The following is a 14,811-nucleotide window of genomic DNA, read 5'->3' as shown; positions in this document are numbered from 1 at the left end:
AAATGTGTAGTAGAAGACATTTTTTATATGATCCCAAGGCCAGAAAGCATTACAGAAATGTCAGAATTTGTATACCTAAATTTTTGTTAAGGGATTTGCTTTGACCCCTGGGTATATAAGCAGCCCTAGATTGGGTCCCACAAATATTGATTGAGCATCTACTTTTTGCTGGAAGCACGCAGACTGTATTTACACCATGCTTGATATAGTTTGGATATTTGTCCCCACCTAAATCTCATGTTGAAATGTCATTCTCAATCTTGGAGGTGGGGCCTTGTGGGAGGTGTTTGGACCATGGGGGCGGATCCCTCATGAATGACTTGGGCTGTCCTCTTGGTGATAAGAGTACTCTAGCTCTGAGTTGGCATATGATCTGGTCATTTAAAACATGTGACACCTCTGCCCCTGCTCACTCTCTTGCTCCTGCTCTGGCCCTGTGATGTGCCTGTTTCACCTTTACCTTCGGCCATGACTGTAAACTCCCTGAGGCCTCCCCAGATGCCAAGCAGATTCCAGCACCATGCTTCCTGAAAAACCTGCAGAACCATTAGCCAACTAAACCTTTTCTTTAAATAAATTACTCAGTCTCAGGTATTTCTTTATAATGATACAAGAACAGCCTAATACAATGCTCACCCCATGTTCTCTACTTTGGGATTTCTGTTCCTACACATATCAAAGGCGGGAAGCCAAATTTAGCCAGCTGCATTTTCTCACAATACAATTAAGCCTGGCACAGACCTCTCTTTTTTCCATCAGCAAACTACTTGCCCTATCACCATGTCAACAATGGACTATTTGCTGGAAACAAGAGTTCTGCAGCCTGGATGGCTCTCTTTTGCAGATGCCCTCTCACTCACCCAATGCCCCATTAAATCCAAAACCCATGTGCTTCTTGAATCATCTCTTATTTTTCATACGGAAGCAACTGAATTTAGCAGTGTGAAAGTCATCATATAAAATCCTAAAAAATCCCCAAGTCCTAGTGCAGTCTCTCCAAACATCCAAATGCCCTTTGGTCCAGTTCCTCACTGATGTTTCTGGGCAATCAATCACTGCATCTGTGAATCTTCCACAGGGTAGGAGCCAAAGTGGACCTCCAGAAATATGTGGAGAGGATCACTGGGCCTGAGAAAGTTGCTTAAATGAGGCAATACTCTGTGGTTGAATGATCTACTGATACATTTATTAAAAATCATTTTTAGTACCTTATGGCTATTCCTCTTCCATGAGTGAAAGATAAAATGTTAGTTCAGAAAGTGCTGTAGGTGGGAAGAGAAGGAAGAAGTCAATGAAGGCAAGTGTGAGGTGTTCCCTTCTCCTGGTCAAATGGTCCCTACGCATCCCTTAGCCTGTTCTCATCAGTCTCTGTCCTCCTCCTTCCTCTCCTAGGGCCATTCTCCCAGGACTACAGTGTTTATCACTGCTCACTTAAAATGGCAAGCATCATAAACAGCCTAGTGAAAGGTTAGGTGAATCTAGGTTTTGTGGGTTTCCTTTATTTTGTTTGTTTGTTTTTTCTGTTGGACAATCCCAAACTCTAGTAATACAGTCTTGGGAAGCTGACATTTGTGCTCTAACCCTGACTTCAGCAGTCCAAGGTCAATTTCAATTATGTAATTTATAAGAGTAATAAGAATTATAGTGCACATTTATGGAGTGTTTACTAGATGCCAGACACTTTTCTATGGGCTTATCTTTTCAATCCTGTTCAAAACCCCATGGGGTAGGTATCCTTCCTCTACTAAAGACGACTCTGGCCACAAAAGTTAAATAACTTACAGAGGTCACACAGCTAGTACAGCTAGTACAAGGCAAACCTGTGATTCAGACTTATCAGTTTGGTTCCAAAATCATTGCTCTTAACTACCAAACTATAAAGTAATGGAAAATGTTCTCTGTGCTTGATACTGGATACAGCAAAGTGGGAGAGATTTATGTTTTGTTGCTAAACAAGCATCAATTTTTACTATTTATAGCTGTAAAGATTACAACAACATCACACAAAGCTTTCCCCTCCATGCATCATTGGCTTGGGTCACCCATTAGAAACATGAGTTCCGCCAGTAACTCTGGTGCATATTTTTAGGAAGGTGAGAGATGTACAAAGGAAATCATGGCAGAGCTGGAGGGTGGTGGAAGAGGATGACCACTATCAGGGAAATATCCAAAAAATGCAGTGGAGGCTGCCTGCAGTCTTAACCAAGCCTCCAGACACAAGCAAGTGGATGTCTGGAAAAAGCCATGTGAGAGCTGCAAGCTGTTCCACTATGAGGGCCCCTCTCTTGTGGAGATCTCTTGACACCTCTCAATGGATGTCTTTTGTTTGGTACAACATGGTAGGAAATAGGGTGAGTAGATAGGTGGAAGGACAAAAAGGTTAGAGTGGGAGCCAGGTAGTGGGGTTGGAAGGAACTAAAAAAGTGAGCTTGCTTATTTGTTGTGGAGATGGGCCTCTTCCATCCTGAAGAGGGAGATTTGGAACTATCCTGATAAAGGAATTAAGAAAAAGAAACCTCTCAAGCTCTAAAGGTGGTTTGTGAATTTGCATTTACTATGCAAGAGTCATTCCTAGACCTAAAAATATATAGAACACAGTCATGTATCATACTAACATTTTAGACACAGGAAAATATGATGCTGTAACTAAATCTAGTAATAAACACAGACATTAGAGATACAGTACAAAACATCAATAACCCCAGGTCTCAAGTGAGCAGAATTACAGGAGAAGTTTTAAGAAGCTCATCTTTAGGCCATTTTACCAAAAGGATTGAAGAGAAACAAACAAACAAAAAAAAAAAAACAAAAAAAAAAACATGAATGAAAAACTGAAGATGTAAAGACAGTGGAAGGATTCACAGAATAAGGAAATCTTTGGAGTCTCCAGGGATCATAGATATCATCTACTCCTACTCTCTTGTTGCGAAGGGTATCATTCAAAGTTAATTCAACCAGTTGGCCTCACTTTGTTTATATTTCTGTTCTGAAAAAACTGAGTTTAAATCAGATTTTGAAATATGACATCATATTTGAATATACTAGCAGGGATGACTTATACTGATTTCCTTGATCAAGTGGAAAAAATTTTCTGCATAAGAATAACCACCTCCCCCCCAACACCCACCTGTCGTCTATCAATTTTCTCACACGTGACCTTCTGCACATTAGGTTTGTTTTAAGTCAGGCCCACCTGCACACAGCCCTCAGATGGTCAGAATGTCTTGGAATTAAAAAACAAAATATTCACTGAGGTCTAGAGACTTAGTATCCCAGGAGAACTTATTAAGACTTCAGAATATTCCACGGAAATGCCAGACTTTCTGGAAAACACCTGGAGAACTTCTTTCTCCAGGACCAAATGCCAATACTGGTTAAAAAAAAAAAAAAAAAAAACCACTAAAAACACGGTCAAGGCAAGCAGTTCAAAAAATGTATACTTGTGGGAGGAAACTGTTGATTTCATGTGAGAAGAGTAAAAGTGTCAGTTTGGGCTTCAGTGTGAGGTGTATGTATGCACGTGGGCAAATATTTTTGTTAAAAATGCCCTGTTATTGTCACACATGTCTGGTAATAATTAAATGGGTTTCCTTAAGAATTATGAGAAAAGATACACATTGTGTGCAGTTATCCTAAAAGTTGCAAGAAAGATACTGTTACGAGTGGAACCATTTTTTTTGGAGGGTGAACATTATTCCTATTACAAATATTCACATATAGGCTTGTAGAAGAAGAAAATGACAAATAAGGAGTCCAAATCCTACTCTTTTATTAAAACTAGGAAAGCTCAGTCTTGGTTAACTAGAACAGAGCTTGTCAAATGATCTTTGATGATGGACCAGATACTTTGTCCTTAATCCATATTTTTTGTATGGAAACTTTGGTAAAATACTATAAGACAAATCCGTAGGAAAACAATCACATGCTTGGATATCACAAAAATGTCAAATTGCTATAAAAGTTTCTAAATGTATCCCATGGTGGACCAGCGACACACACTTGACAGGCCAGCCGTGGCTTGGAGCCCATACTCTGCATAGCATGGGGTCAGAGAGCAAAGATCCATGGCACAGCTGATACAAGGCAAGCTAGAAAAAAGGCCTAGAGAGTAAAGGCATGTGTTTACTAAGCGATCATCTGAGCAAGCAAACTCATGGGATCAAGCCTGCCCTGGAAGACAGTGAATGCTGCATCAGGGCCACCTAATGCATTAACTCTTCAGGGCAGCATTGTGAAGCTGGATCTTTTTGGATTATCTTTTAGGCCCAGAGAGAATGTCTAGCTAGCAGGCAGAGAAGATCATAAGCCCAAATGCCGTCACTCACTAGTTTACAATCTTGGGCAAGTCTCAATTGTTGAATGGAAAGAACAGGGAATGACCACAGGTGTGGGCTTTACAGAATACATGCTAAGTTATACTTCTCGTGCCCAGACTGCAGGTTCACTGTGAAAAGGGAAGAGTAAGAAAGAGAACCGGGTTTTGTGGGGAATGGGTTCCGGGGGCATGAGAAGCACATGGCACGTTCCTGGGACAGGAATTGCTTTTTGAATGGGACGCCTTGGCCTCCTCTTCTCTTCCAGACTTCCTCCTTACTGGAGTCTTTAATCTAGAAAATGAGGAGGCTGACTTAGATTTTGGAGCGCTTCTGAAAATACCAATATCCAGACCCCACCCAGACCAATTCAATCCACACTACAGGGGTTAGGACTGGATTCCCGTATTTTTCAAACTGCCCTGATAATTCCTGTCTGCAGCCAAGGCTGGGAATGGCAACTTTTCATGGTCTCTAGTTTCTCGTTCCATTTTAAAATAGGGGTGTGGTGGTGTGGGAGGGTGTAAGGAAGCAGCAGCTGCAGGATTTCCTTATACACTGCTTTGCTTTGGGATGGCTCTTTCCTAAACAGCAAAGTAAATGTTATATGGTAAAGTCAAAACAAGCAACCTGTATCCTCACTGCTGGCCCTGCCTACCTCTGTCTCATATCAGTTTCCTCCTCTGTGGGAGGGACAAACACCACTATGATTCTCCTTTTGAGAGTTTGGGGAAGGACAGGAATGAGAACAATAAGAAACTATTTGCCAAGGTGGAAGGATTCAAAATGCTATGCAGCAATTCCCTCTATTACTCAGATAAAGAAATTGCTTTTTCATGGTCCTTTTCAAAGATCAAGGAAACTCAATACAATCTTCAAAGATGAAGGTGCAGCCACTTGTCCTGAACTTACCAGTGGTCACACTGGTCTGTATTCACTGTAGAGATAAATCTAATTCAAGATGGCATAGCATAAGTGGTTAAGAATACAGATGTTGGAGCCAGATTACCTGAGTTCAAATCCCACTTCTGGCACATACGGGCTTGGTGACCTTAACTTCCCTGTGCCTCTGTGTGCTGACTTGGAAAATGGGGATAATGTTCCTATTGATTTTACAAAGTGTTGTGAGGATTAAATGACAAAATACACGTAAAGTTCAAAGAACACCTTCCGGCATCTATACATGCTAAGTCCTTGGCATATGTGTATTGAGCCAAAAGCAGGGTGAACATGCATTACCACAAACTCCAGTTGAGTCTAACGAAGCTCAGTGCCCTGGAAAACCCAGAGCTTCAATTTTACTCCTTCTTTCCTTTTTTTTTCTTTTTTTGAGATGGAGTCTTGCTCTGTTGCCAGGCTGGAGTGCAGTGGCGCAATCTCGGCTCACTGCAACCTCTGCCTCCTGGGTTCAAGCTATTCTCCTACCACAGACTTCACAGTAGCTGGAACTACAGGCACACACCACCACACCCAGCTAGTTTTTGTATTTTTAGTAGAGACGAGGTTTCACCATGTTGGCCAGGAGGTCTCGATCTCTTGACCTCATGATCCACCCGCCTTGGCCTCCCAAAGTGTTGGTATTACAGTCGAGAACCACCACACCTGGCCAAATTTTACTCTTTCTAAGTGTTGATGCTGAACTTGTAGACAGCTGATGTCCATTTAGAGTTGAGTCAGATAATGGTGATTTTGTTCTGAAAAACATGATCAACCCTAGAAAAACAAGCAACCTGGGAACTCAGAGATTCCCTTCTACAAAATAAAAGAGCTGTCGGAAGACTCTCACTCCCGCACTTGGCCTTCCATTTCCCAGTGTAGGAATATCCATCTGTAGCAAACCAATACATAGACCCTCCTTGAAACATCAGCTGCTGTCACAGCCCCCGCCCTGCTTCAGCCTTCGTTTTCTGTTGGGAGATAAGCACAGCCAGGATTTCTCTCTATGCAGAAACTCCACAGTCACACCTTCTTAAACAGTAGCTTCTCCTCACAGAATACTTGGGGGTTTTGCGTTAAAACTTCTAGGTGAGGACTCATGGAACCCAGGATTGTTCTGCAGATGTTGTGTCCTCTGACAATCTTCGAGTAGGACTAATTGTGGGGGCTAAGGAAAGTGGAGTAAGGGTTCATTTGAGGAGGACTGAGCCTTGCTCCTCTGAACACTTAATTGTTCTTACTCCAGGAGTGAACACTGCACTTCTCGTGGGCCCTCACTTTGGTTAACAGCATCCCAAATTCTCTAGCTACTGAGAAGCTGCTGGTCCACTAATTCTGCCACCAAACTTTTTGGCATTCATCTCCTCTGTGATACCCCCACAGTCCTCAGACCACCTTCATTCCCCCCTACTCCTTGTAGGGACCAACAGCACAGGCTGAGTGCTGGATGCCCTCTTGGTTTCATCATGCCTTCTACCCATTGAGGAACCTTCATCTATCACAGTTCTGACTCTTCTCTGCCCTCAAACTTTCAATGCCTCCCATTGTCTTCAGATGGATTCCAAAAATCCAAATTCTGTTTCCTGATTCAGACAAATCAACTAAAACATGACATATTAAAAATGATCAGAAAAGTCTGAATATGGACTGAGTATTCAAAAACATCTAAAAATTACGGCAATTTTGATAGATGTGGTAACGGCATTGTGATTGTTCTATAAAAGCCCTTATTTGTTAGATAAGTTAATTAAATTTTTTGTTAGTGAAATAACATGATGACTGGGATTTGTTTTAAAGTATACCCCCAAATAATTAAAAATAAAAACCAAAGTAGAGGAGAGTATAGACAAGTTTGGAAAATGGTAACAATTGTGAAAGCTATCCCAGTGGCATGCTAGGGTGCAGAGCTGACTGTCAAAGACTTTGCCAACGGGTTGCTAAAACACTGGTAGCTTAAAATTGGTCACGATGGAGATATTTACACAACAGAAATTAGCAAATGCTACAAATGTGGGCTTTTTTTAGCAGCATACCATTGAAACTGGGTAACAGGTACATGGGTTTATTATATAATTATGCTAACTTTTGTGTAAGTATGAAAACTTTAATCATAGTTAATTTTTAAGCCCAATTTATTTTTCAGACTTTAAAAAAAAACTATTATTTCATTTTCCAGACCTTTAAGACCTGAAATTTGGCCCCACTTTAATTTGCAAATAATTTCCCACCATGCTCTCCTCTGAGGCTCCACAGTTAAATCACTCCAAGCCTCCAGACATACCCAAGCATCGCCATTGTTGTCTTAGCCTTCATCCATGCTTCCCCTGCTTTGGAATAAGTCTACCGCCTCACTTTTTTCTCATCCATCCTGGCCCAGGTACAACAACACCTCTGCCGGAAAGACTTCCCTGCTTGTTCCATAGACATATAATTTCTTCTACATTTGAATTTTTAATTAATTTATTCTGCACTTCTCTAATGGAAGAAACAATACCTCACTGTGCATTTCAGCATACAAGGCTACTTTCACATGCATTGTCTCATCAATGCCCATACTCTCTGTGAAATAAGCTGCACAACCCCTTTGCTTAATAAGGTAAATCAAGATCAAAGACATTAGGTAACTTCGTCAGGGTCACAAAGCTAATATTGGTGGCAGAACATTTCAGAATTGTCAACATCTGGGGAAGGGTCTATGTATAGCTGGGAGCCCTACAGAAAGGTCTTCCATGGATGCCTGTTGAATGAAATGGCAACTAAGTGACTGAAAGTTCTGTTTTCTCTGCACTAAAACATGTTTTCCTGTGTGTTCTGGTTTACTCTCTTCTCATCTTCCACCACAGGATGCCCTTGACCATAGTAGCAATTGACATTTTAGAAACTCATTAAAAATAGCCACCCTTCATAGGTGGCCATCACACTTGCCCCACACTTCAAATAATACTCCATTTGCCTAAAGGAAGTATCCTATTCTCTGAGACAACAGAGGGTTTATGTAGCAGGTGAGGACCAAATCCTTTAGTCTCTGCTTTCCTCTGTGGGGGACGTTCGTTGTCACATCACTGTTCCACCACTGTGGCTGGGCATGCAGGACCTGCATCTGAATTTGGTGCCCATGCTATGGCTATTTCCTTACTACATTCCCCCACCTCGTAAGCATGTGCACAAGCACATGGGCATCACCCATGGGCACTTTACTGCAAAGTTTAAGCAACCTGCACATTCTTATAGGAACCGAGAAATAAAAGTAAATAAATAAATAAATGCCAAGAAGCCTTGGATCCTCTTTGTATCCTGGATGAAGGAACTGGATCCCAGTGTTTGCCTTGGATTGCTCCTGGAGATCTCAGCCTGCAAAAGGAATGGGTTGTCCAGCAAGAGGGGGGTAGTAAATGAATGATGGTACTAACAACTAGTGCAAGCATGGCTAGCTGCTGGATTTTCCAGTGTTGTGGAAAGCATGCAAACCAACAAAAAGTAAGGTAACAAAAAAGCATATAAAATATGACCATAAAAAAAAAAACAGATGTGTGTGTCTATGTAGAACAAAGACCGGAAGACTATATCCCAAAACGTCATTGTGTATGTTTCTGAGGTGAAATAATAGGGTATTTTCCTTCTTACGGTTTTCTGTATATTCCAGATTTCTACAATGGACACTTACAACTTTTATATTAGAGGAAAAAAAGCATAAAAGAAAAATGCAGAGGAAAGCATATGGTTATTGGGCTTTTACTAAAGAAAATTAGATGTCAGCTCTTATTCCTCTTAGGAATGGAGGGGACCAGACCAACAAAAGGAAGTGAGGGTTCTCATTTCCAATAACCCAAAGACTTAGAAAGGAGGATACTCAAGCGTGTTTGTTGCTTCAAAAGGCAAGAAGAACAGAATGTTAGAAGGTAAAAGGAGATGTGTTTGGAGGTAGAAGAGTCAGGGTGGGTTAGGTGTGAATTTCACAAGCTTTTCCATCTGTGCCTTTAAAACTTGCTGAGAATAGTACCCGCCTACCAGCACCAGGCCTGACTCTAGGAGAAGCTCTACCCTGTGGCCTGGAGGCCAGGCTCACCAGCCTCTGGGGAGACCACCACCTGCTAAAACACAATACCTTAGAAAACACGGGCTTTCAGGCTCATCTTGAAAAGTCATGTGTTTATTTCCAGGAATGAGCATGGCATTTTTAGTAACCAATAACCATGGGGAGAAAGGCAGATATTCACTTCCTTACCTTCCTCTTCTCTATCTGGATGCAGAGAGAAGACAGAGACAAATGAACAGAAATGCCAGCTCAATACAGTCACTACTCTACACACTTTCAAAATCATCAAAGATTTTGTAACTATCTTCCTTAAGAGTCTAAAGCAGTAACAAGCATCAAGAAAAACAAACAGAAAACCTCTACATTCAAGTGGTAAGTGGGCACCATGCAAAAGCTGAGAGGACAGATAGTTATCCCTGGGAGGGGTCCTCAGTGAGTCCCCTCCTGACAGTCAATGATGGGTCTTGGAGGGGAACACACCCATGAATTATTGTGTGGGACTCAGTTTCATCTGAAACCCAAAGAGAGAAGGGGAAAAACAACAACAGAAGCCAGCAGTTTGGTGCAGTGGGGCTGGAGGGGGCAGTGCAAAGCCTGTGGACAGCTTTCTGTTTCTGTTTTAAAAAGCACCCAAAAGGGTGGTGTTGACCCGAGACACATCTGAGCCCTTCACTAGAGAATTAACTTTGATCTGGGCATTACACCCCGGCCACAAGTTTCCCAGGACTTCCTAGCCTCAAGAACAGGCATCCTGAGCAGTGAAAAATATGCATTTATGCTTCTAGTCTCAGGGTGATGACACGCAAATGAAATAACATGGAAGGGCTGAACAGAACCAGAGGAGTGAGCCATCTGCACTGGAAGCTGTGGGGCTGGCTGTGGAGGAGGCTGGAAGCTGCCTTTCTAGGATCATGCCCTCAAATGTTATGCACGAACCTCAAATATATCTAACTTCTCCTTCACTGGAAAGTTTGCTCTATTAGTTTAAATCTAATATCTAAAAGTGTAGGTCAACAAACATGGAGAGAACGTGTTCAGCTCCAAAGGAAACCATGCCAAAACCACGCACACACACACAACTCCAATAAACTCAGTCTCTACCGGGTGTCCTTTTCAAGCAGTAAAACAGCACCACAAATTTCCTTTAATGTTATAAATTTTCAGATTAAAACAAAATATTTACCTGGGATTGCCACCATGTATGAATGTAGGTGCGGAGGTGAGTGGGGTAGGTGGTAAATGTTGATTTTGTTTTTGTTTCACATTCCCTTAGCCCAGCTGGAAGTTTGTGTAAATATGTGAATAAGTAATTAATTAAAGGTTTTCAATGGTTGACAAAAAAGGCTTACTGGCCATCTCTGTCTAAAAATTCACTACTTTCCAGACAGGAGGATCAACAAGGTGAGATGACAACACCCCACACTGGTGTGTGAATCTATCTTTGATTCTCACCAACGGGGCCCTTGATTCTGTTAATTCTCTTCCTTTAGCCTCCCACTGTCACCTGTTCCTAGCTCTCTGTGTGATCTGGGGCCACTTTGCATCAGGACTGGGTCCTCAGGTTCCTCAGCAGTGAGAGGGTGTGCATAGGATGTGGCTCACATGGGAGAAGGGTAGGGAGGGTGCAGTGGGCTCCTGGATGTGAAACACCTTTAAAGAAGAAAACATGCCCAAATATATGAAATTCCTGCAATTAGAAATGTATTTGCTTGACCCCTGGAAGTTCGCTGCCATTAGCTATAATTTATTTTCTCACAAAGGTAGAGCGCTGTGAGACCTTGAGGCAGGCACTGAGTTGAAGGGTGACAGAAAGTTTCATTTTGCAAGGGGGACGGGGCAGGGGCCGAGTCCCCTAATGATCACCTTTGGATTTATCTTTCTTTATGTTCATGTTCTAACTACACCAGGCTCTACGTGAGCAAACAAGGGCTTTTGTATCGCTGAGATTTGTGTGTATGTGTCTTGGTGTTTACATGTTTGTGTGTGGACTCCTTTTCCAGAGACAGGGAGGATGATGTCCATTTTCACCCCTGCAAAAAAGTCTCCAGAAAGCCCTTGCCTACACCCTCACACAGTTTGCCTATAGTAACCTCCAAACACCACTCTGGCCAGAGATAACAGTGGCCCATTTCCTGACCAAGATCAGCAAACCTCAACTGTCTGCCTCTGCAGGAGTCTGAGATTAACTTGGCTATCAGGCCTTGACTGTGAGGCATTTGCCACAAAGATTACAGACATGTGAGTGTCCTGTCCAAAAAGAGAGAAATACAGGGGAGAACCCCAACCCCATCCCACCCTCTGCCGCCTTCGGTTTAACACTTTCCTAAGCTGAATCCCCAACACTTAACATTCCGAGCATCTTGATCTCTATATATTTTTCTACTATAGAATATTAGGAATGAAAGAGCAGAAAGAGGTGGTTTTGTCCATGCTAGAATGAGAGGAGCCAGAGGAGGAGAGCAGGCTACCAGGTCATTCTCACAGTTAGCTAGGGAAAGAAGCTAGAAATCCAAGGTCGGGGTTTCTGTCCTGGCCCCAAGGGTGCCTGTTGACAACCAAACTCTGGAGCATTTTACTCTTCCAAACTTCATAAAAGCGTCAGTGGAACTTACCTGTGGCTGAAATCCTTTGAGGTCACTGGCTGCAAGGTCACTGGCTGTGAGGAGCTGGAAAAGAATAAAGAAATTTTCTCAGTGACACTTTTCAGTTTGCATACAGTATCCCCACAACAACTGACCAGCAATGGACTTACCATAGCCTGGATGAGAGCTACAGAAGTGGGATCGCAGAAGGCAAATGTGAGATTTCTGGACTGGGAATCTAGGCTCAATGGCCTTCCCACTTTGTGCTGCATCTCTGACGTCATCACCTCTCTCTTGCTGTTCTCTCTAAATTATTTCTATGTGCTATCAGTTCTTCAGAGGGTCTTAAATTAGGAACCATGGGCTATGGATGGCCTTCATCAGGTCCATGGCTCCCTGAAATTGTAAGTATGTGTGAATCTATAGATGTATATATTTCCTTAGAGAGATGGGCCCTGGCTTTCTTCCTGCTATCAAAGTGGTCTGTGATACAAGAATTACTGCTTCAGAGACAAAGGTCCATCTCCTCTAAGAAGGCTTTTCCTTCCTTCCTTCCCTCCTTCCTTCCTTCCTTCCTTCCTTCCTTCCTTCCTTCCTTCCTTCCTTCCTTCCCTCCTTCCTTCCGCTCTCTCTCTCTCTCTCTCTCGCTGGAGTACAGTGGCATGATCTCGGCTCACCACAACCTCCGTCTCCCAGGTTCAAGCGATTCTCCTGCCTCAGCCTCCCAAGTAGCTGGGATTACAGGTGCCCACCACCATGCCTGGCTAATTTCTGTATTTTTAGTAGAGACGAGGTTTCTCCATGTTGGTCAGACTGGTCTCAAACTCCTGACCTCAGGTAATATGCCTGCCTTGGCCTCCCAAATTGTTGGGATTACAGGTATGAGCCACTGCACCCGACCATTTTTTCTTTAAAAAAAAAAAAAAAAAAATCAGCTCAGTAAAAATGACCCTCTCCTCTTCACAGCTACATGTGACTCAGTTTCCCTTTGTCATATGTTGCCTATGATTTTATACACTATTTAGGATTTTATCATTTATGTTTCAAACAATCATACACAACATAAAAGAATAAGAGTCAGTTATATGTACTTTCTGTACCTCTGTGTTTCATCAATATTAAAGACTAAAGTTAAGGTTTTAAATATTTTCGCATCCTTTCCAGGGTTTTGCACAAGAAAAGATTAAATAAAAATGTATGATTAACTAGCAAAATAATCACATTCTTATAATAAATGCTGGGAAAGTGTGAGATAAAGAGAAAAAGGCAGATGCTTATTTTGATTCAAGGAGGGTGACTGCTAGCTTTGTTAGGCCTGGAGAGCATTTGTGAAAAATAGGAAAGACTTCATGTTTGCTGTAACAATGTTTTGTTTGGGTCAAGAAAGAGAAGAAGTCATGCTGAGCCCCAGGGCCTCCAGCTTTCAGAAAAGCTCAAATGGAATTTTTAGCTTCCTTAAATGACTGCCAAAAATGGTGCCTAAGTGATGTTGAAGCTAGGATCCAGCAGAAGAGAGGTGGAGAGGTAAAAGCTGCACTGTTCCCCACCCCCCCATTCCCCATCCTGCAGGCTAGATCCCCCCATGTGGAAGGTGTCTTGGGGCCAGGCAGCGCCATCCTGGTGGAGAGCTGGTTTGACCTCTCTGATGATAATGAAACAGCCAAGCCACAACACATTAGGCCACTTACTAGGAACTAAGGGTGAAATGTAATGATAGACTTAGTCCCTGCCTTTAAGGAACCTATAGTTTGGTGGAAGAATCAGACATGCAGATATGGGTACATCAGTGGGAGCAGAGTGCAGTCGAGTGTGAGTATCAAACTGGGGAAATGAAGCAAGAGCAGTCAGGGTGGGCTTGTTGAAATAAGATGGAGCTTGCATTTGGCCTTGATTTCACATGGAAAGGTGGCAGGGCAAGGCACTTCATGTGGGAGCAGGTGCAAGAGCAAAGATGTGAAAAAGGAAATGGCCAATCCTAACACACCTCCAGTTGCATCTGTTAAGTACCAGCCACAGCCTACCTTAAGGAGAAAGGTAGGGAAATAGGATACGGTGAGGATCACCTGGGTGGCTGGCATACTGGGTGCTGCTTTATGTAATTTTTCATTTTTAATATTCACAACTCCTTCATGAGACAGAAAGTATCTCCTCTTTACTGATGGGAAAATTGAGACTTATGGAAGCTAAGTAACATTTTCTAGGTTTCACAGCTAGTACATGTATTTGGGATTTAAATCCCCAACTACATTTTCCCAAAGCTCATGCTTTTTCTTCTATAATAAAATGCCTCTGAATTATAGCACACTGGAGACCATTTGTTGAGGAGATATGGCATGGGAAAAAAGCTGAGTGCCAGAATATTAGCCAAATGAGCCACAGAAAGTAACGTAAAGCATGTATCCTGGTGAACAACCCTTAACTAACTCTTCCTCACAGAAATGCTTGTATTTAATTGATAATGATCATTTATTCATCTGAATTTATCAGTAAACCTTTACCTCTAGCTTGAGCTGGGCATAAGATTTGGATGGAGCTGGAAAGGAGGGAAAATAAAAGGCTGGGATGAGGTACAGGCATGAGAGTGACCTGTGCAGGAACACGCCCACCAACATGTGTTAGTATATTGGAACCAGTGCTCAAATTCTCCAGACACTGGGCGTGCAGAAGGCAGAGATCTTCCTAGTTTTGTTTCGTGCTGTTGTGCGTATTTTTACTCATCTATTTTTCACCTAACAAGAACATGCCCAAGAAGACCCTGTCTAAAAAGACTATGGCTTCTATCTTATGTAAATTTTGCATATCTCAACGTGTTGAGAAGAGTCTGGACATAAAATTAGTCACTAAATAACCTGTTTGTCTAATGACTTAAAAGGAAAGTGGAAATATTGTCATCCCAGAGGTGAGAACCAGAATACCTAAATTGCTGAGCCTAGAGAACAGAAGT

The 14,811-nt window shown here is 42.3% G+C and overlaps 1 protein-coding gene across 2 annotated transcripts in view; it reads right to left on the bottom strand.

Moving 5' to 3' along the window:
• SETBP1 (SET binding protein 1) overlaps nt 1-14,811 on the bottom strand; it is a 383,612-nt gene that overhangs the window by 183,077 nt on the left and 185,724 nt on the right. For both annotated transcript variants that reach the window (XM_054460266.2, XM_063653620.1), the window contains one exon: nt 11,898-11,951. In XM_054460266.2, the coding sequence (XP_054316241.2) occupies nt 11,898-11,951 (54 nt within the window). The remainder of the gene's footprint in view (nt 1-11,897; nt 11,952-14,811) is intronic.

The sequence above is a fragment of the Pongo pygmaeus genome, chromosome 17, assembly GCF_028885625.2.
Source record: "Pongo pygmaeus isolate AG05252 chromosome 17, NHGRI_mPonPyg2-v2.0_pri, whole genome shotgun sequence".
In the NCBI taxonomy this organism is placed as follows: domain Eukaryota; kingdom Metazoa; phylum Chordata; class Mammalia; order Primates; family Hominidae; genus Pongo; species Pongo pygmaeus.
Note: the sequence above shows the minus strand (reverse complement) of the source record. Positions and strands in the feature narration are given on the sequence as shown.